Source organism: Vanellus vanellus (genome assembly GCF_965231255.1).
Source record: "Vanellus vanellus genome assembly, chromosome: 8".
Classification (NCBI taxonomy): Eukaryota; Metazoa; Chordata; class Aves; order Charadriiformes; family Charadriidae; genus Vanellus; species Vanellus vanellus.
Window position 1 is genome coordinate 30,342,695 of NC_138913.1, and position 19,665 is coordinate 30,362,359.

At 61.9% G+C, this 19,665-nt stretch overlaps 1 protein-coding gene across 2 annotated transcripts in view; it reads left to right on the forward strand.

Moving 5' to 3' along the window:
• Positions 1–17,411, forward strand: part of KIF1A (kinesin family member 1A) — a gene marked incomplete at both ends in the record, with an annotated part of 34,224 nt that extends 16,813 nt beyond the window's left edge. Inside the window, 23 exons of one of the 2 annotated variants that reach the window (XM_082487420.1) lie at positions 673–954; positions 4,381–4,499; positions 4,582–4,667; positions 4,982–5,120; positions 5,229–5,397; positions 5,738–5,828; positions 6,212–6,330; positions 6,516–6,571; positions 7,972–8,080; positions 8,202–8,268; positions 8,361–8,445; positions 8,828–8,933; positions 13,895–14,009; positions 14,252–14,385; positions 14,532–14,593; positions 14,709–14,854; positions 15,143–15,355; positions 15,515–15,592; positions 15,869–15,993; positions 16,134–16,280; positions 16,399–16,591; positions 16,667–16,785; positions 17,369–17,411. In XM_082487420.1, coding sequence (XP_082343546.1) covers positions 673–954; positions 4,381–4,499; positions 4,582–4,667; positions 4,982–5,120; positions 5,229–5,397; positions 5,738–5,828; positions 6,212–6,330; positions 6,516–6,571; positions 7,972–8,080; positions 8,202–8,268; positions 8,361–8,445; positions 8,828–8,933; positions 13,895–14,009; positions 14,252–14,385; positions 14,532–14,593; positions 14,709–14,854; positions 15,143–15,355; positions 15,515–15,592; positions 15,869–15,993; positions 16,134–16,280; positions 16,399–16,591; positions 16,667–16,785; positions 17,369–17,411 — 2,803 coding nt within the window. The remainder of the gene's footprint in view (positions 1–672; positions 955–4,380; positions 4,500–4,581; positions 4,668–4,981; positions 5,121–5,228; positions 5,398–5,737; positions 5,829–6,211; positions 6,331–6,515; positions 6,572–7,971; positions 8,081–8,201; positions 8,269–8,360; positions 8,446–8,827; positions 8,934–13,894; positions 14,010–14,251; positions 14,386–14,531; positions 14,594–14,708; positions 14,855–15,142; positions 15,356–15,514; positions 15,593–15,868; positions 15,994–16,133; positions 16,281–16,398; positions 16,592–16,666; positions 16,786–17,368) is intronic. The other variant, XM_082487421.1, reaches the window with a different exon arrangement.
• Positions 17,412–19,665: the final 2,254 nt, after the last annotated feature.

The window sequence follows — 19,665 nt, forward strand, 5'->3', positions numbered from 1 at the left end:
AGCTGTCCAGCATGCCGAGAGCCCGTGCCGTCGCGACCTTTGCCCCGGCGGGCACGCGTCCATGTGCACGCGTTGGTGTCCGAGCATCCATCTGTATGGTACGTGCCGCGTGTCTCCGTGCACTTCCCACATGCTGGCTGGAAGGGTGCGGTGCTGGCAATGAGGACGGGCCACCCTGGAGAAGGGGTCTGCCCCGGTGGGCAGAGGGAGCAAGGGGCTGAGCCACGTGGCCTGACCAACCGTACCTGCCATGGAGGCATCCCCCCCCCCCCCCCCGTGCCATGGCATGTGGAGAGATTCCCTTCGACGGCGGGGGGTGGCGGCAAGCCTCGGGCCACCTGCTCCGTCCCCATCTTGCCCACAAAGCCAGCGAGGGGAATCCCCACCATTTGCACCAGTTCCTTGGGTTGCTCTTTTCTCCGCCCTTTATAGCCGATGGCTGTTGGTGGCTTCCTTTAGAGACGCACTGGATGAGCAGGTCTTTATTTCCCGGCGTCCTTTGGTTTAAGCAGAAAAAAAAAAAAACAAACAACCCACGCCAAAATCCAACTGAGAAAAAAAAAACCCCAAACCCACCCCCCCCCCCCAAAAAGCACAAAATTCCTATTCTTGCTCTCTCTGTTTGGAACAGCTGGTGTTAACCTGTCTTCTATCTTGTTGTACTAACCTTAGTTCAGATATCTCTGGCTGCAACAGCTCTCCTCTTTTCAACACATGCATGAGCGAGCGCATGGCTGATCTCACCCCCTCCCCTACCTTCTCGAACCCCGACTCCGACATCACCGAGCCTGCTGACGAGCAGCACCAGGGGCAGGAGGAGGAGGAGGAGGAGGAGGAGGAGGAGGAGGAGGAGGAGGCGGAGGACCTGGAGGAAGACATCTTTCCGGAGTGCCCGCTGTGTGATGGCCGGGATCCGTTTTACGACCGCTCCCCCCTGTTCAGTTTAGTAGGAAGGTTGGTGAGGTTTTAGGAGAGCATGCCGGGAAGGAACTAGCTCTTTCGCATGAGGGAACTGCTTTCGGACATGACTCCCACCTCCGGGGCGTCCCAGACGCGCAGGGGGTGGCTGGCTGGCTGGGATTGCCACCGAGCCCGGGGCGCCCAGCGAGGTGCCCACAGAGGTAGGGCTGTGACGAGCACAGCGGTGGTAGGGGATAGTGGGGGAAGGCAGGTGGCACCAGCTCTGCTGGAGACCCTTTAGGCAGGTCCCTCTTTGGGATGGCCCCCCAAGAAGGGGAGCTCTGCCGCATCTCCAGCACTGAAGGAGCTGCACGGGGGGGGGTCTCGGTCCCGGGCATTTCTGTCCCAGGGAGGGCCACCTCCCACCTGACTCGGGGTGACCCTGCGGTGCTGCTCGCTGGGGACATGCAGGCAGTTCAAAGCTGCGCATGCTTCTGGCACCGGCTTGGCCATCCCGGCTGCGTCGGTCAGCGTGAGCCCGCCTGGACATGGAGGCTTGGATGTCCCCAGGCGGTCAGGGGGAGGAAGCTGAGGGGAGCGAGCCGGGCGCAGGAGGGAGAGGAGGGCTCTGCGAAAAATAGTATTTTCCCTTTCTGCCCGTGCCTGGTGCCAGGCTTGGGGCCATCCCTGCTGGCTTGGCGCAGGAGATGTTCAAGGGTATCACAGGGACCCAGGTACAGGCTCCAACTCTCCCTCGGCTCCGGCTGAGGACAAGAGCTTTGATTTCTCATACCTGTTGGCCAGGAGAACCCCCTGGCCTCCATTAGCCTTGGCCTGGAGAAACCCACCAGCCGCTGCAAAACTGGCTGTGCCGCCAAACCTGGTGACAATCCGCCCATCCCCACAATGGGATGCAGTGCTGCCAGCTCTGCTCTGGGATTTTCCCAAGGGAATGTGTGCCTGCAGCTGGTCCCGCAGCCTCTACCCCAGGCAGGAGCCGGAGGGGCTCATGACAGTGAAGCTCTCCCCGCTGGGGCTGCCCTGACGGTTGGAGCTGGAGCTCTTCCTTGGTGTGCTAAAGCCAGGCAGGGTGCGGGCAGCGAGGTGGGGAGAAGGGGGACCCGCACAGGCAGAGAGGGCAGAGGTGGGATAAGAGTCCTGCAGCCTCAGACCGAAAGAGCTGGGTTCTTCCCCCCCCCCTTTTTTTTTTTTCCTTTTTTTCCTTATTTAAAACAACAACAGCAACAAAACATTTAAAAAAACAAAAAAACAAACAAACAACGCCCCAAAACTCTGGGGGGCGCCTCAAAAAAACCAAACAAGGCCCTGCGGCAGCGGCCCCGCTCCATGCCGGGGGCAAATTCCCCGGAGCTCGGCGCTTTCTGACTTCTTTTGAGTCTGCCCTGGGTTTGGCTCCCCGCGCAGCAGCTCTGCCGGCCACATTTCTTGTGAAGTGTGCTTGGATTGGTTTATGATTGGATCCTTGTCTTTGATTTTTTTTTTCCTTACTTTCTTTTTTTTTTTTCTTTTAGTTTTTTTTTGGTTGATTTTTTTTTTTTTTAGTTTTTTGGGTTTTGGTTTTTTTTTTTTTTTTTTTTTTTAGCTGCTGGCTCTATCTCTCCAAAGCTTTAGCGAAAAATTGGGGTTCTTTCACTTTCATCTTCCTTTGGAAAGGCTTTTCTTTGGTCTGAGCATGCCATCTTTGCACCTCACCAATCTTGTGGTTAGTGTCCCTGCCCTCCTTCCTCTAGTGACACACTCGTCCCCCTCCTCCCCGCCCGCCCCCCCATCCCTTCCCCTCTTTCCTCCCCTCTCCACCCCCTTGGCTTCAACACCTGCGATTTTGAGCAGACGGGTGCACCTGGGTCCCCGTGCTTTTGAGACCTCCCTGTGGTCACAGGGTTCTGTCCCCGGGCACACGGGTCCTGCCAGCAAGCCCTGGCGTGGTCCAGCCGCATGTCCCTGGTGGCCTCCAAGAAGAGATGAGGTGACATGAGCCCAGCAGGAAATGGTGATGGGGCATCACCTTTGCTTCCACAACTTGGGTCCTTGGAGATGCTTTGGGTGGAAAAAGCCTCAAGCAGCGGTTGAAGGTCAATGGGGGTCACCAGAGCAGGAGGAACCTCCGGACTTCGGAGCTTGGGCCGCAAGTGTGGGGCTGGGGCCTCCTGCAAGAGCCCCCTGGCCACTTTTGGATGCCACTTGATGTCTGCGAAGACGCTTGTGAGGTTGGGACGTTGTGAGCACCCCTGCCAGCCACCTGGAGATGCAACCGTCATGGGAGCCTCCCAAAGCAGAAGTGTCCTGGCCGGTCCCAGCACCGTCCCGCCCCATGACACCTGAAGACACTGCGTGTCAAGAGGCCGATGGGCGCCCTGGGGAGGGGTGCTGGGCACCCACTCTTGCTGGGAGCGGTGCCGCCCTGCAGGCAAGGGCAATTCGCACCGCTGGGCAGGGAGCTTGGCACCAAAGGCTGTGGAGGTGACTCGTCACTGCTGAGGGCCCGGCGTGCTGCCATCACCAGAGCACCAGGAGGACCGTTGGACAGTGAGCCAGCTGGCAGCAAGGCTGAGGAAGGCAGCAAGAGGAGGCAAAGCACTTGAGAAACAGGGAGCTGCGGCATGGCTGGAGGTGCCGGCAGAGTGAACCCTGGCGCGGCACCGTGTCGCGGTGGTATCGGTGACCTGGATGTGGCGGAGGACGGCGGGGAAGCTCAGACCTGCTCCACAGGGAGCGGAAAACTCCTTCCTTGCCTGCAGGGAGAAGCCAGCCATGCCGTCCCTGGGACGTGCTGGTGGGCAGCCCAGGACCCCAGCCATGCTGTGCAGCCGCGCTCCCAGCTGGGCAAAGGCCACCTGTAGCCACCAGTGGTCCTGCGATGCCCCGGGCAGAGCTGGGGCCAGGACCCCCATCCCCCAGCAGGTTCACCTCCGGAGGCTTCGGGACCTCCTCCTCTCCCCTTCTTCGCTCCCGCTGGCCTCTACCTCCCTCGTCACCCTCCTTTCCCCCCTGCCTTGCCCCCGTCCCCCACCCCACGGTGACTCCGCAGCTGTCCCCCCCGAATCGTGTCGCAGCACCTCCTGCCCTAGTCCTCCGGCTCTCCACAGCAGAGAAGGTCCTCTTCCCTCCCAGCTTCACGGTGGCACCAGCGCAGCCCCCCCCCCCCAACCCCAACCCTCCCCTCCCCGCCCGCCACGGAGGTGACAGCCGGAGAGGTATGCGAGGAGCCCTGTCTGCTTCATGGTGCTGCCCGCGGCACGCTGCCCGCCCGCTGCCCGCTCCCTGCCCCTCTCGGCTGGCCCTGGCTGCCTTCTCTTTAGTTTTGCTTTGCAGCGCCGCGGTCGCGCCGTGAGCGGTGACCTGGGATCCCGGCCGCCGCCGGCCGCGCCACCCGTGCCTGGGGACCTAAGGGTGGGAGCAGTGACCGCTCCCCCCCCCCTGTGTTGTGTGTGTTGTCCCCCCCTACCCCCTCTCCGGCAGGGCCTTTGTCTACCTGAGCAACCTCCTCTACCCTGTGCCCCTGGTCCACCGCGTGGCCATCGTTAGTGAGAAGGGCGAGGTGAAGGGCTTCCTGCGCGTGGCCGTCCAGGCCATCTCAGGTAGGAGGGAGACCCCCCCAAATATGCCCCTTGCATCCCCCTGGGCTCCCCACACCCCGGCTCACCCCCATCCCTCCTCCAGCGGATGAGGAAGCCCCTGACTACGGCTCTGGCGTGCGGCAGTCGGGGACGGCCAAGATATCCTTTGATGACCAGCACTTTGAGAAGGTACGGCTGTGGCTGGCTCTTGGTGGGTGCCTGGGGTCTGCAAACCCCTGCCTGCCACAGCGATGCTCCCCCATGGGGACCACCAGTAGCTCCCAGAGGTGCCGGCTGAAAGGACCGTGCTCCTGGTGCCCCAGCCACCCGCAGCTCCAGCACCCACCAGTGCACCCCACTCTTGCCCATGTTCTGGGGGGGGGGCTGCCGTGGGGCAGGGAGGGGAGAGCTGGAGGTGTCCAGGGTTCTCGAGGCAGCAGTGGCAGTGCAAGCGGGACTGCCTTGGGGATCACCAGCATCCCTGAGCCCCGCTCCTGGCGCAGTTCCAGTCGGAGTCGTGCCCGGCCGTGGGGATGTCTCGCTCGGGGACCTCCCAGGAGGAGCTGCGCATCGTTGAAGGCCAGGGGCAGGTCAGTGATGTGGGGCCCTCCGCCGATGAAGTCAACAACAACACCTGCACAGGTGAGGGGGTGCTGACAAATGGTTGGGGAACAGCCCTAGCACCCAGCCTGCTCCCACCCGTGTTGAAAATCTGTTGCCCTGGTGCTGAAGACCCTCCCCTCCCTGCAGTGACCCCAGAGGATCTTCTCCTGGACAGTCCAGAGAAGCCTGCACCAGATGGGCCACTGGAGACGGCTCTGGACCACCTGAAGCTGGGCAGCATCTTCACTTTCCGCGTGACAGTCCTGCAAGCCTCCAGCATCTCTGCAGAATACGCAGACATCTTCTGCCAATTCAAGTAAGGCCCCGGTGGCCCCCTGGCCCCGCATCTCCCACCATGCTCCGGCCATCGCCTTGAGGCTGGTGATGGACATTGGGGAGCCCCAGCCTCCCCACCTCAGAGCCCTTCATGGATGGGGAGGCAAAACCAAGGGTTGTGGGATGAGCCCATGCACTTGTCTGGGACCTTGTTCAGTCACTAGCGAACAACAGGGAGATGGTCCCATCAGCTTCGGGGGGGGGGTCTTGTGCCAGCCCAGGGTGTGGGTGGCACCCCCAAGGGGAGCAGGCTCTTCTCCTGGTCCCTGCCCTCTCTTCCCTCCCTGCGGCCCCTTGAGTCACCTTCCTTCCCTCCGCAGCTTCATCCATCGCCACGACGAGGCCTTTTCAACAGAGCCCTTGAAGAACACGGGACGGGGGCCACCACTGGGCTTCTATCACGTCCAAAACGTGCGTACACCCCCACCCCCCCCACCCACACCCCCTCAGCCCTGCAGTTGTGGGGTTCTCCATGGGGCCTTTGGCTGGATCTTCTCCCCAGGGAGCAGCTTCCTCCTGGCTTTCCCAGCCTGTCACAGCCACCAAGCTAAGCTGACTTTAGACAAGGTGGATGGGTGGGGGAAAAGGCCAAAAGCCACTGCCCTCCATCTGAAAATCCTGGGATTTCATGGCAGCGGTCTTGGTGGGGACAGCATCCCTGGGCCATGGGGAAGGGGATGGGTGAGGGATGCAGAGGACCAGACAGGCTTGCACCCTCCCGCCTCCCCAGCGCTGTTGCCAGCTGCATCCCTTTCCCAGCTAAATTGTGCCATCAATGGCTCTTTCTCCTCTAGATTGCTGTGGAGGTGACCAAGTCCTTCATTGAATACATAAAGAGCCAGCCGATTGTATTTGAAGTCTTCGGGCACTACCAGCAGCACCCCTTCCCGCCCCTCTGCAAGGACGTCCTGAGGTGGGCGCAGCCTGGGCCACCCCCGGCCCCTGGGTCATGGGGGCACCCAGTGCAGCTGGCATCCTGGGCACCCAGAGAAAGGGGGGTGCAGGTGGTGGGAGGGGGTGGCCCTGGGGGTGTAGGTGGGATTGACTGGATTCAGGGGGTCCCTGTGGATGCTTTAACTGAGCCGGTTCTCTCTGCAGCCCGCTGAGGCCATCACGGCGCCACTTCCCCCGTGTGATGCCGCTCTCCAAACCAGGTAGGGGATGTGACCTCCTGATCCTCTGCCCGCCGGTGGTCCCTGTGCTGGGTGCAGGGTCCCCTTCCCCAGGGGGACCACTTAGGACCCCAGGGGTACCATCAAACGTGCTGCGGGCCAGAGCACCAGTAAGCCTTTGGTGCCTGGCACGCAGCTGATGCAAAGCCCCCTTCTTGCCTCCTGTGGAGTGGCGGGGAGGAGTCCGCCCGCCCTGGATGGCTCAGATGGCCACCCAGCCCCGCCATCCTGCAGGGGCTGCAGGGTCGCCGCTGTGCTCTGGCCACCAAGACCCAGGTTGTTGGGGTTTGGCTGAGCACCGTGGTTTGCTGTGCAGTCCCCGGGCCAGCATTGGGGGACCCTCCCTCCAGTGGTCCCCGAGTGGCTGTCCCCGAGTGGTCCCTGGAGCGGTGCTGCATGGTTTGGGATGTGTGTGTGCTGGGGCTGCGGGCTCAAGGTGTGAATCTCTGAGATCATCTGCTGAGAAGGACTTGGGGGTACTGGTGGATGAAAAGCTGGCCATGAGCTGGCGATGTGTGCTGGCAGCCCAGAATGCCACCCGCATCCCAGGCTGCATCCCCCACAGCGTGGCCAGCAGGGCGAGGGAGGGGATTGTGCCCCTCTGCTGCGCTCCGGGGAGACCCCCCCTGCAGTGCTGCCTCCAGCTCAGGGGGTCCCAATAGCAGAAGGACACGGAGCTGTCAGAGCGGGGCCAGAGGAGGCCCCGGAGATGCTGGGAGGGCTGGAGCCCCTCTGCTGGGAGGACAGGCTGGGAGAGTTGGGGGCGTTCATCCTGGAGAAGAGAAGGCTCCGGGGAGACCTTAGAGCCTCTTCCAGTCCCTAAAGGGACTCCAGGAAAGCTGGGGACAAACTCTTTAGGCAGGGCCTGTTGTGACAGGACAAGGGGTAATGGCTTTAAATTGAAAGAGGGGAGATTCCGACTAGATATAAGGAAACAATTTTTTCGATGAGGGTGGTGAGACACTGGCCCAGGTTGCCCAGAGAGGTGGTCAATGCCCCATCCCTGGAAACATTCAAGGACAGGTTGGATGGGGCTCTGAGCAACCTGATGTAGTTGAAGATGTCCCTGCTCATGGCAGGGAGGTTGGACTGGACGGCTGGTAAAGGTCCCTTCCCACCCAAACTATTCTATGATTCTGTGGTCTCGGGGATGAGTGAGGCTGGCCACATCCTGACACCCTCGCTCCTCCACGTTCGGCATGGGAGAAGGCAGGCCGGTGGTCAGCGAGGTCTCTGGGACGTGGCTGTCCCCCTCTATGCACTTTCTCCTGCTTTGTTATTGCCTCTGTGTGTTTCCTTGTGGTCCCTGCCTGCTCTGCCCTTGCCCTGCCTGCCATTAGGGGCAAGCTCACCCTTTAAGCTGTCTTTCCAACCTGCCGCAGTGCCTGCCACGAAGCTGAGCACCATGACTCGTCCCAGCGCCGGCCCCTGCCAGTGCAAGTACGACCTGATGGTCTTCTTCGAGATCTGTGAGCTGGAGGCCAATGGCGAGTAAGTCCTGCCGGAAAGGGGAGCGGGAAGGAGAGGGAAGCAGCGCAGTGATTTGCCCAGTGCTTGGCACCTCTGGGCAGGCTGACGGGGCTGTGTGTCACGCTGTGGTCCTCTCTTCTAGCTACATCCCTGCCGTCGTGGACCACCGCGGAGGGATGCCGTGCCATGGGACCTTCCTCCTCCACCAGGTACTCATTCCCCAAGATGCCGTCCCGGCTCTGGCTCCTGCTGGGAGCTGTGTTAACCGCTGCCCCTTCTCTCTTGGCCTTGTGGGTCACAGGGCATCCAGAGGAGAATCACTGTCACCTTGGTGCATGAAACGGGCAGCCTCATCCGCTGGAAGGAAGTGCGGGAGCTGGTTGTGGGTAAGCTGAGCCAGCTTGGGAGGGCTGTGAACAACCCCCAGCCCGCTGAGCTCCTGAGCATCCTCTCGGGCTGTTTCTCGCCCACATTCCCACGTGGAGCTTTATGCCTCATCTACCCTCCCACCCTACCATAGCAAAGCGGCGGCTGCCCAGCAGGTGACATTGGGGCACTGCATGGGCAAGATGCCTCGGTCCTGGCCACTGCGTACAGGAGCTGGACCAGAACCTCTGGCACTGAGTGGCCAAGCACTGGGCGGTTGCTGTCTGTGACGAGGGGGCTGCTGGGGGCTTCAGGCAGGCGGGCTGCCCCCCTGCCCCTTGTGGGAACCCTCACAGGGCCACCGCCTGTTGCCTGAGCGGCATCCCTGTCCTGCACTTGCAGGTCGGATCCGGAACACCCCAGAAGCAGATGAGTCTCTCATCGACCCCAACATCCTGTCCTTGAACATCCTCTCCTCTGGGTACATCCACCCTTCCCAGGATGACCGGTGCGTGCCTCTTTTTCTCTTGCTCTTCCCCCGCTGTGGTAAGGGCTGGGGGGGGATGGGATGTGGGGAGCCCCTCTCTCCCCTGGGGGCGCTCTTGGCTCCTCTGCAGTGTCCTGACCTGTTGCTGCCTCGGGGCGAGGAACTTCTCTGGAGCTGCAGAGGGTCTTGGGGTGCAGGGCCACCAGTATCCTTTCTCCTTGTCTCCGAGGCCTCTCCACTCCGGGCTTTGGCACTACAGGGAATTTGGATGGGGGTCCTGCTCTCTGGTGGTGGCTGTGGCCTCCTGGCACGGACAGCTGGTTGGTGCCAGTGCCAGGAGGATGTACCGACCTTGTGGCTGGAGGGGACCTGCCACGAAGGGCTATTTGTCCCGTGTCCCAGCAAACTCGCTGGAAAGGCCACTTGGTGCCCATGGCCGGACCCTACCTGTGTGGGGGTGATGCAGGAAAGGTGTCCCCCATCGCTGCCGGGTAACTTTGGGGATGCCTGCCCCTTCACGCCCGTCCCAGGGTGTCTGTGTCCCCCCCCTGTAGGTTTGGCAGGGGCGTGGGAGCAGTGGGGCCGGAGGTTTTTTCTCTCTGAGATCTCCCTGGCTGGATCCCTGCGGTGGCAAGGGGGAGCGGTGGGTGCAGAGGGCAGAGCTCTCCTCTGCACCAGGGCTGCTGGCGAAACTCAGGGGGCTGGTGGGGGGGTCCCTGGCCAGAACGCGTGCGTGCAGACAGCCGCGACAAGATGATGGTGGTCGTTGGCAGCAGCGGGAGCAGTCCTGGGCTGTATGCGTGGCGGTCGCTGGTGTAAGAGCATCCCAGTGGGGAACGGGAACCACTTTTCCCCTCATTTTCTTCAGGGTCACCGCTGCCCCAACGTGGCCTGTCCCAAGGCAGGGTGTTTTCGGGGGGGATGACGGGGGTCTGGACAGGAGGCGCCACCCTGCAGAGCTCCCAGGGCAGCTCCTGGGCGTGGTGGAGCAATAGGTACCTGGGCAGCAGAGCTGAACCACGGGGTCGGGTGTGCGTGCCAGTGTTGGACCAGGAGACTTTGGGGACAACAGAGCAAGACCGGGTGGGGACAGCTGGGCGAGGAGGGCTTGGCCTGGCAGAGCTGTGGTGGTTTTTGCTGGGCTGCTGGGAGCTGGGTGGCTGTGGCACCCGTGGGCTCCTGGAGCTGCATTGTTTTATGTCAGCTCCTAATCTGGCCGATTGGTCCTGGGTGCAGCCGGATTGGATCTTCAGCATCTCTAGCGTAGCCTGGCAGGGGGGATGTGCCTCCTGCTCCTGCCTTCCCCCCGCAGGTCCTGCAGGGCGAGGGGACACAGATCGGGCTGGGGGGGATGCTCGGGGCATGGAGAGAAGTGGGGAGATGGGGGCTTGGGTTTTGTAAGAGCCCACCTCACCTACGCACTCCGAAGGTCTGCGCCTCAGGGCCGGCCCCGAATCTGGGCTGCGGACCAGTGTGCTCGCCATATCCATCCCGTATCCATCCTGTCGAGCCTGCCTGGGGCCGGGCAGGGGAAGGAGAGGGCGGCCGGCTCCCCGAGGGATGCCGAGGTGCGCTCACCGCAGCACCCACCCCGCTTCCATCCCGCACGCAGGTGTGCACGCTTCGGCCCCAGCAGCCTGCAAGGACAGGCAGAGGGTGGGCAGCAGGCAGAGCCGGGGCCCATTTCACCCTCCTTCCTGGCTGCTTGTGCTCCCTGCTTTTGCTGCCTTATGCCACGCAGCCTCCATCGCCCAGAGCAGCCCTGGCTCCCCTCCCTAGCCTGCCCAGTTCTCCGGAGCCGCTCAGGAGGGGACCAGGGGAGCAGTATGGCTCCCTCCCCAGCACCCATCCGTTCCTGCCCAGGGAGGAGGCGCGGGGGGCAGCGCCCAGGGTCCCCCCCCTCGCTTCTTTCCGCTGCTGCTGCCCATCTGAGCCCACACTAACCATGTGATTGTTTTGTGTTTTCGCAGGCAGTTTCTTGATTCGGATATGCCTAGGTATTATTTGTTTCCATTGGTTTTTTTTCCACCCCACCTTTCTCTCTTCCTTCTTTCTTTCTCCCCCCTCGCCTCAGCGCGTTCACTCTCACTGGAGGCAGCACTTGGACATCCAGCCCCCCATCCCTCCACAGGCCCCATCCCTCCTCCCTCCCGCCCTGGCACCTCTCGCTCACTCGGTCTCTTTTGCTGTTCGTTTGGGCCGCGCTGTCGCTGGCTGCTGCTCCCCCTCGCACGCCTGCGTCCCCATCGCCTGGTTTGGGTTTTCTTCTTGCTTTTTGACTTCACTGCTCTCCCATCTCTCTGGCATCTGGCGCCGAGCGTGCCACCCCCCCACCCCCCCCATCACCTCCCGCTGCAGCTCCAGCTTGGCCCCGGCACCGCCTGGAGTAGTCGCAGGGCTCATGTGGCCCACGGCGGGGGCTTTGGGGCGCTTCCAGCCCTCTCCCGATGACGATGGCAGTGGCTGCCCACCCTGTGTGCGGCGGTGCCGCAGGCGTAGGTGCAGCATACAGGCAGTGCGCATCTGTACGCAGGCGCGATGGTGGGTGTGCACACCCATACGTGGCACGGACTGTTGTACCCCTGTGTAAAAGGGGGAGCGGCTGTTCGGGGCTGGGGGGGGAGGCTCCAGCTGGGACTGCAGGGTGAGCCTGGTGTGCGGCGTGTGGGTGAGAGCCGGCAGACCTGTATGCTGCCACCAGCCTCTGGATGGGAGCATCGCCGAGGTCCCAGAGGAGCGGGTGTCCTGCTGCCATGTCCCATGGCAGAAGAAGAGGGAGATGCATCCAGGAGACAGGGAATGGGGTCTCCTGAGTTCTGGTGGGCTCCGTAGCTTTGTGCCCTGGAGGTTGGCCTCCCTACAGTGGCTAGAAGCTGGTCCTGCTCAGAGATGCCCGAGGGCAGAGCTGTCCCTCCAGTGGCACCCTGTCCCTCCCCAGGGTGCAGGGGGACAGATCCAGCCTGGATCCAGCCTCCACTGCAGGAGACCTGGGCTCGCAGTGGCATTGCCCATGGGCTCTCGGCACAGTGATGCTCTCCCTGTGGACCAGGGGACAGGCCGAGAAGTCATTGCCTGCTGGGTCGGTGGCAGTGGATGGCTGATCCTTCCCCTGACGGGCACCTTCCTGGGGGGGGGCTGCGCTGAGCAGGAGCTCCTTGCCCTGGGATGGCAGCGAGGGCAGAGTTAAGGGAAGGGGGAGCATGCGCGTGCTCGCTTCCCAGCTGCTGGACTGCGAGGAAGGTGGGAGGCAGAGAGTTTTCACCGAAGCAGGTAAACCTCTGTCTGCCCTTGCCGAGCTCCTCCGGGGCTCTGATTTGGGGTCCAGGTAGGCAGGGGCTCCTTTGGCCAGTGGGGCCGATATGGGGCAAGTCCCCTGGAGAGGAGCTCCCCTTCCTTGCGGCCCCGCTCCCCGTGCCAGCCCGGTACGGACGATGCTTTCTGACCTTTCATTTTTCTGTGTGTGTACGTGTGTGTGTTTGTCCTTGGGTCGCCTTCCACTTATAGCATTTCGTTCGGAAATGACACTAGGTATTTCGCGCGCACCCGCTCGGTCTGGTCCCTCCTGCTTTTCTCTCTTTCTCCTTTGCCTCCTCCCTTTGCTTTTTGCTCTTTCCCCCCTCCCCTGAGGCTCCTCTTCTCCTCCTCCCTGGGGAGCGCTCTTTTCAAGCGACCCGTGTCTGCAAAGTGATCCTTCGCCTTGGCTCTGTCTCACGTGGGGTTTTTTTATGTATTTCATACACCTTCTGGAAGCGTCGCTCTCCCTCTTCTTCTAATCTGGGGGCAATCGCAGCCGAGAGCCTCTCCCCGCTGCCTCTGGCCGCCCCGGCTCTCATTAAAAGAGCCACTCAGCCGCCTGGATGTTACTTCACGGACATGCTGAAGCTTTCTTGTTGAAATGTCGCTGAGCCACGGCTTCCTGAGGATGCTCAGGCGGGAGCCGGGGCTGTGGCAGCTCTGGGTGGCTTTGGGGAATGGGTGTCCCATAACCCCAAGGCTGGCCCAGGAGGGAGCCCAGGAGTGGGGCAAGGGGTGAAACGGGGATCCCCCATCCTCTCAAACCGGAGCCGCCTTCTGCTTCCCCCACCCTCAATTGCTTGACCCGATGAGGGTGGTTGCTGCTTTTGCTCTGGGTGGCTGCACTGTCCTCTATGGGACCCCATAGGCACCAGGCGAGTGGGGTTAGGTGTCCCCCGTTCCTTCTCCCAGTCTGGGAGCCATGGAAAACACAGCGAGGGGAGCGAGGCAGCCTGGTGGGAATGGGTATGGATGGGGCTGGTGATCAGGGCAGAGCAAGAGCTGGGGAAGACAGCTTGACGGGGGAGAGCCACCAAATCATGGTCCCCAGGTCACACTGGGGCTCAGGGCTGGCAGCCGGGGGCAGCCCGGGGGAAGGGGACCTGTCTGGCAGCAGGGGGCTGCTCTCCCAGGGGTGGGCTGGCAGCAACCCCCCAGTGCTGAGCATCCTCCCTCCTTTCCCTTCTGGCCATCATCACCTGAACGGTGACAGCCGTTCCTGGTGGGGACTGGGAGGTGCTGCGTGCCCTGGGCTGGATGGTGGGGACCTGGCCCAGGAGCATGGGGGGGTGGCAGCCCCCCACTCTGAGCACGGGGGTGGGGCATGCACCCTCCTTTGCCCTCCTTTGCCTTCCCAGCCTGCCCTGCCTTGCCTGCACCCCAGCTGAGCCCCTGCTCCTCCCGCGGTCCCTCCTCCCCAAAAACCCTGGTCCGTTGGCCATTTTGAGGGTGCCGCGTCCCCCTCCTGCCACGCCTCATCCCCCTTTGCCCTGAGCCTGTGTCCTCTGGAGTGGCTGTCCCTATCTGCCCCCCCCCCCCCCCCCCTCCCCAGCGCGTGCATGTCCGTGTGTTTTTGCAGGCCTGCCGCAGCGCCGTGGGGGGGGGGACACGGATGATGGTATCTCCTTGCTCGCTTGCCTGGGGTCCTGGGGGAGGTGTTTTACTGGCTGTGCTATTTTTTTCGGCAGGACTTTCTACCAGTTTGAGACGGCGTGGGACAGCTCCATGCACAACTCGTTGCTGCTCAACCGTGTCACCCCATACCGGGAGAAAATCTACATCACCCTTTCCGCCTACATCGAGGCAAGGACCTTAGTTGGGGCCATTATAACGCCGACAAAGTCTGGTATTTCCCCCACTGTCGGGGTGCAGCCAGCGTGAATCCCTCCTTAGCCGGCACCGATGCTAATGAGGTGCAGGATTCAAGCTGGTGCTTGGGGACCCTGTGGGACCCCGGGAGTAGAAACCGCTGGGCACCAAGGGTGGGAGAGACCTGGGCTGCCAAGCTGCAGCCGCCCTGATGCCTCCTCCCCGCTCTGCTGCAGATGGAGAACTGCACTCAGCCTGCTGTCATCACCAAAGACTTCTGCATGGTTTTCTACTCCCGGGACGCCAAGCTTCCTGCCTCCCGCTCCATCCGCAACCTTTTCGGCAGCGGCAGCCTGCGGGCTTCTGAGAGGTACCGGGATGGTCCTGCCTTTCCTGGGGAGGAGAGCCATCACCCAGGGATTGGAGCCCTCCTGGGGCATCCCAGCAGCCTGGGTGAAATAACCCAGCACGGAGATGGAGCAGAGCTGGTAATGCCTTGTCTCCCTTTGCTCGCAGTAATCGTGTGACGGGAGTCTATGAGCTCAGCCTCTGCCGTGTGGCCGATGCTGGCAGCCCAGGTGGGTGCTGCATCTCTGCTTGGGTGTTCTCCGCGAGAGCAGGAGGCGAGGCATGGCATGGTGGTTGGGGTCGGGACCGTGTATCCGTCTCCCCACTCTGTGTCTGTCCCTGCAGGCATGCAGAGACGGCGCCGACGCGTCCTGGACACCTCTGTAGCCTATGTGCGGGGAGAGGAGAACCTGGCTGGCTGGCGGCCCCGCAGCGACAGCCTCATCCTCGACCATCAGTGGGAGCTGGAGAAACTCAGTCTCTTGCAAGAAGTAAGAATCTGGGCTAGAAATGGGTGAAGATGGTGCAATTGGCAGCTCAGCCCCTGGCCCTGCCAGTGCAGGTGGGATTCCCCACACTGGGTGTCTCGGCTCTCCCGGTTGCGGGAGGAGGCAGAAATGGGGCTGTGCCACCGGTGCTCTGCTGTGCATCGCTGCTAGCTGGGTCCCAGCAGACCAGCTAATGAGCAGATGGGCTTAATGGGCCCTGGGAAGCACAGTCCCCGAAAGCACGCTGGCAGGGGGAAGGGGCCACCCCTGAGCCTGGCTGCCTGTGCCCAGGTGGAGAAGACAAGGCACTACCTGCTCCTGCGCGAGAAGCTGGAGACGACCCAGCGCCTGGGCCTGGAGACCCTGTCCCCCTGCTCCAGTGAGGACTCCGAGTCCCGAAGCACGTCCTGCGTCTCCTCCCCGCTCAGTGTCGACGGGCCCCCCGAGGGCCGCACCTCTCTCCCTGAGACCCCCAGTGAGCGGCAGAAGGAGCTGGCAGTGAAGGTACCATCCTGCAGCACCCCCAGCTCATGGGGGATGAAGCCGGGAAGGGGGTCCCACAGGGTGGCAGGGGGTTGCGGCAGGAGAAACCCCAAGAGAAGTGGGAGGAGGAGGGTAGAGGAAGGTGTCTCCTGCCCCACCGTCCTCCTCCTCTCTCCTCAGTGCTTGCGCCTGCTCACGCACACCTTCAACAGGGAGTACAGCCACAGCCACGTCTGCATTAGCGCCAGCGAGAGCAAGGTACTGCCACTGCCCCGGGCTCCACCAGGCTGGTGGGGGCGGGGAGAGGATGCGTGGCCAAGGGGGACTGGCTGGGCAGGGGCTAGGTGGGCACCGTGATGCCTGCTCCCTCTGCTCGCCCTGGCATTCCCAGGGCTGGTGGCTCTCGGGACTGTACCAGGAGAGGACCCTGCTGGCTGGAGGTGTTGCCTCTCCCCATATGAGCAGGCGCCTGGTCCCTTTGCCTGTGCCCAGCTTCGAGTGCAAACTCAAGTCCACACCTCCACTAATCCACAGCTGTCCGAAATGTCCGTGACTCTGATGAGAGACCCCTCCATGCCAGCTCTTGGGGTCCCCACTCTCACCCCTTCCTCAACCTGCCCATCGCTGGTGGAAGGACGCTACAACGCCATGGAGGTCAGGTAAGAAGGTGGCTGGGAGGTTCAGGTGGTGCCCCAGTGTTCCCCAAGCAGGGCAGCTGTACCACTGGGACGTGGTCCTGGTTGATGGGTGTTGCCCAGCTGTCACTGTTCCTACACCCCGGTCTCTCCTCCCTCCCCAGACCGCCCCAGGTCTCCTCCAGGGCAGAGAGCCCTGACCTGGAGCCTCCAGTAGAAGGAGAGCAGAAGAAGTCCCCAGCCCGCCGGCCTGAGGAGGAGAAGGAGCCCCAGCGTTTGCTGGTCCCTGACATCCAGGAGATCCGGGTCAGGTAAGAGCAGCCAGGGCAGCCAGCGAGGGGAGCGCCTTGGGGCTGGGGGGAAGATGCAAGGTACCCTTGCCACCTCCTCGCAGTCTGTGTCCCACCCTGACCTCGGTCCCTTCTGCAGCCCCATCGTCTCCAAAAAGGGCTACTTGCACTTCCTGGAGCCCCACACCAATGGATGGGTGAAGCGCTTTGTGGTGGTCCGGCGTCCATACGTCTACATCTACAACTCGGACAAGGACGCGGTTGAGAGGGCCATACTCAACCTTTCCAAGGCCCAGGTGGAGTACAGTGAGGACCAGCAGGCCATGCTCAAGGTAGGGTGCCGGCAGCCAGCCCCGCTCCGCACACCCCCTCGGGCAAGGGACTCAGCCCTGGCTCTCCCTCGGCAGACCCCGAACACATTTGCGGTGTGCACGGAGCACCGGGGCATCCTGCTGCAGGCGAGCAGCGACAAGGACATGCACGACTGGCTCTACGCCTTCAACCCCCTCCTGGCTGGATCCATAAGGTACTGGGGGCAGCTGGGGGAAGGGTGGTGCAGGGAAGCCATCGGTGGGGTGTCCACCGGCACCCAAGCGTGTTCCCTGCCCTGGTCCCAGTGCTCTCCCTGCTTCAACCCCTCCGGCCAGGCGTGTGGAGCACCTCCTCAGCAGAGCTGAGCCTGGATGGGCTCTCAGCTGGCAAAACTTGGACCGTATTAATCTTGATTTCAGCTCCTCCCCACTTAAATACTTCAATCCAGGGCCAGATCCCAGCTGGTACAGAGGGGTTGTGCTGACTCCAAAGCAACATCCATGCCTGGCGACAGGGACATTGGCCCTTCACTGTTCTTGAGAGCATCTCACAAAGTTGTTGAGAGCATCTGATGCAGTTGGTCTTACATCTCACGAAGTTCTTGAGACCATCTCAAGTGGCAGGACTAGGGGAATAGGAGTAAATGTACAGAAATGTGTGTGCTCTGGCTAAAGAGACATTAATCCCATGTCCCTCCAGCTCTGGCTGGCTTCAAGTGCCAGGACACCAAACCCAGGAGGCCACACCTCTCCTTCTCTACATCTCTGACACATTTGGTCTCTTGTTTTCCAAATCAGATCCAAGCTGTCCAGAAGGAGAACAGCCCAGATGAGAATCTAACCTGAAACCACCCTCCACCTCATCCGTCTGCCAACAGGATCAAGATAGCTGATTCTGTCTCAAGACTCCCCATGTTAACGTCTGATCTCTCACACCATCTGCTGCCCCAGCTGTCTGCTCCATGGAAGGATCTGTCTCGATTCACACCTTCACGGGGGAAACTCACTTCCGTTCATAGCTGCAAAAGTCTGGACCCGCCTGGGCAGGATTTCTCGTGCGCGGTGCCATCTTCTGCCCGTCCCCCTGTGGGTGACCTTCATGTCACACCATCTGTAATGCTCCAGAAAGGTCCCTGTCGGAGGGGAGGGAGCAAGGAGGGTGGTTTTGGCTAAAAGCTGATCTTCAATCTACAGAGGTGGGAGTGCGGTAAAGCTAGGAGTTGGGAGAGCAGGAGGAATTGCCTCCGTGCAAAGGGAAAGTGGTAGTTTAGGTATGGGGATTTCCTAGTTTATTGATGTTTCTGCAAGAGATGGCAGGGTAAGATCAGGTGTCAGTAGTTTAAGGTGATATTTATAAAGTATTTATTGCTATTTACGTCACAAAAATCCCATAAGTTGGGTCCTGGCCCCCGGACAACGCCTCCCCTGGGCAGGGGAGAGCCTTGATGGTGGGCCAGGGTCCCAGAGATGCCTTCCCTGGGACATCCCTGGCATGTGCCTGTGGTGGCGGCGCTCTTGCCCTTCCCCAACCCTCTGCTTTGTCCCCTCTGCAGCTTAAGCCACTTCTCCCCTGAGTGGTGGCTGGATGGTCCACCATGTCTTCCCAAAGGAGGCAATTCCTACCTGCCCCATCTACCTCTGGAAGGGGGGAACCAGCTGTCTCGGCATGCCATGGCACCCACATCCACATGGATGGGTCACCTCCCTTCAGAGCTTGGTCCTGCTGGAAGGAAAAGGAGGGCTCTGGGGACGGCTCTGCCTGTCACCTGGTGCAGGGCTCTCCTTCCCAACCAAAAGCATGCAGGCCATCACCACTGACCCAGCCTGGGAGTCCCGAGGGCCTTGTCCAAATGGATCCCCCCTCTTAGGGCAGGATGCTGAAGGTCCCATCCCTGCGAGGTGTGTGGAGGTTCAGGTGGCTGCTTCCAAAGCCGGATGGGAAAGTTCCCCAGGAGCCAGGGCTAGGAACAACCATCCCAATTCACAGGGTCCTTGTTGCCCTTTCCCCAAAGGGCTGTCCCATCCCTTCTCCTCCCAGCAGGATAACAGGCTTGAAGCAGGTGGGAGAGGCAGGGGGAGGCGCTGGCGTGGGGCTGTTGGGTTGGGGATGGGGCTTCTTTTTACTGTTGAGCATTTTCTCACTTCCCCCACTGCAGAAGCGAGTGCCCACCTCCTGCCCACCCCACCTCCATTGTCACGTTAATCCAGGGGGCTTCCTGTGGTGGAGGTGGCTTCGCCAAAAAGACCTTCTCCTCCAGCCGTCACTGCTTCCCACCTCCCCCAGCAGCAGCTCTCCCTCTCCTCCTCCCATCTTTCACCCATGGGGGGATGCTTTCGTTCGGGGTTTCCTGAGCAGCCGGCGGCATCCTCCACAGCTCCGGGCAGGAAGGCGAGCATCTTCCTCCATGCACCTCCCCGGCACACCACCCACCCCCAGCTTTGCTGTCACGCCTTCATGGCTGACCTTCCCGTGCACAGCACGGCCGCACCTTGGCTCTGCCACACCTCCCCGCGTTGTCTGTGGTGTGTGTGTGTGCGTGCGTGTGTGTGTGTGTGTGTGTGTGTCGGACGTGATGCTGTCTTCTCCTCATTACGCTTGTGTCGTGGGGGGCATGGACAGTTAGGGACATGGCAGGTGGGCAGAGGCTTGCAGGGACTCCCCCTCGCTGCACACTAGGGGTGAAGCAGGGCCCCAGGCTGCGACACGCTGGCTCCCATGCAAGGACTAGTTGGTGCCATCCTAAACGTACACGCAAGGGGCTTGGGGTGGAAACACCGGGTGCCCCAGGGAAGAGGGGAGGTTCTTCCAGGGCGGAGGCAGGACCCACGTCTGCCAGGGAACAGACACGGGTTCACTGGCCAAGGCCGGGCGGTGCTGCCTGTGCCGTAGGCGAGGGGTGGCCACAGGATGGGCGTCCTCCAGCCGGAGCCGAAACATGCCTGAGGCCAGCAAACCTGCAGAGCCGACGGCTTGGCTGGGGGCAGCCACGCTCGGGGCCGAGGGAGACACGACTGTTCACCGGACACCCGCAGCGGGACATCCCCGGCTGGCGGGCCACCCTTGGCCATCTTACTGGCTCCGCTCTTGCCAGCAT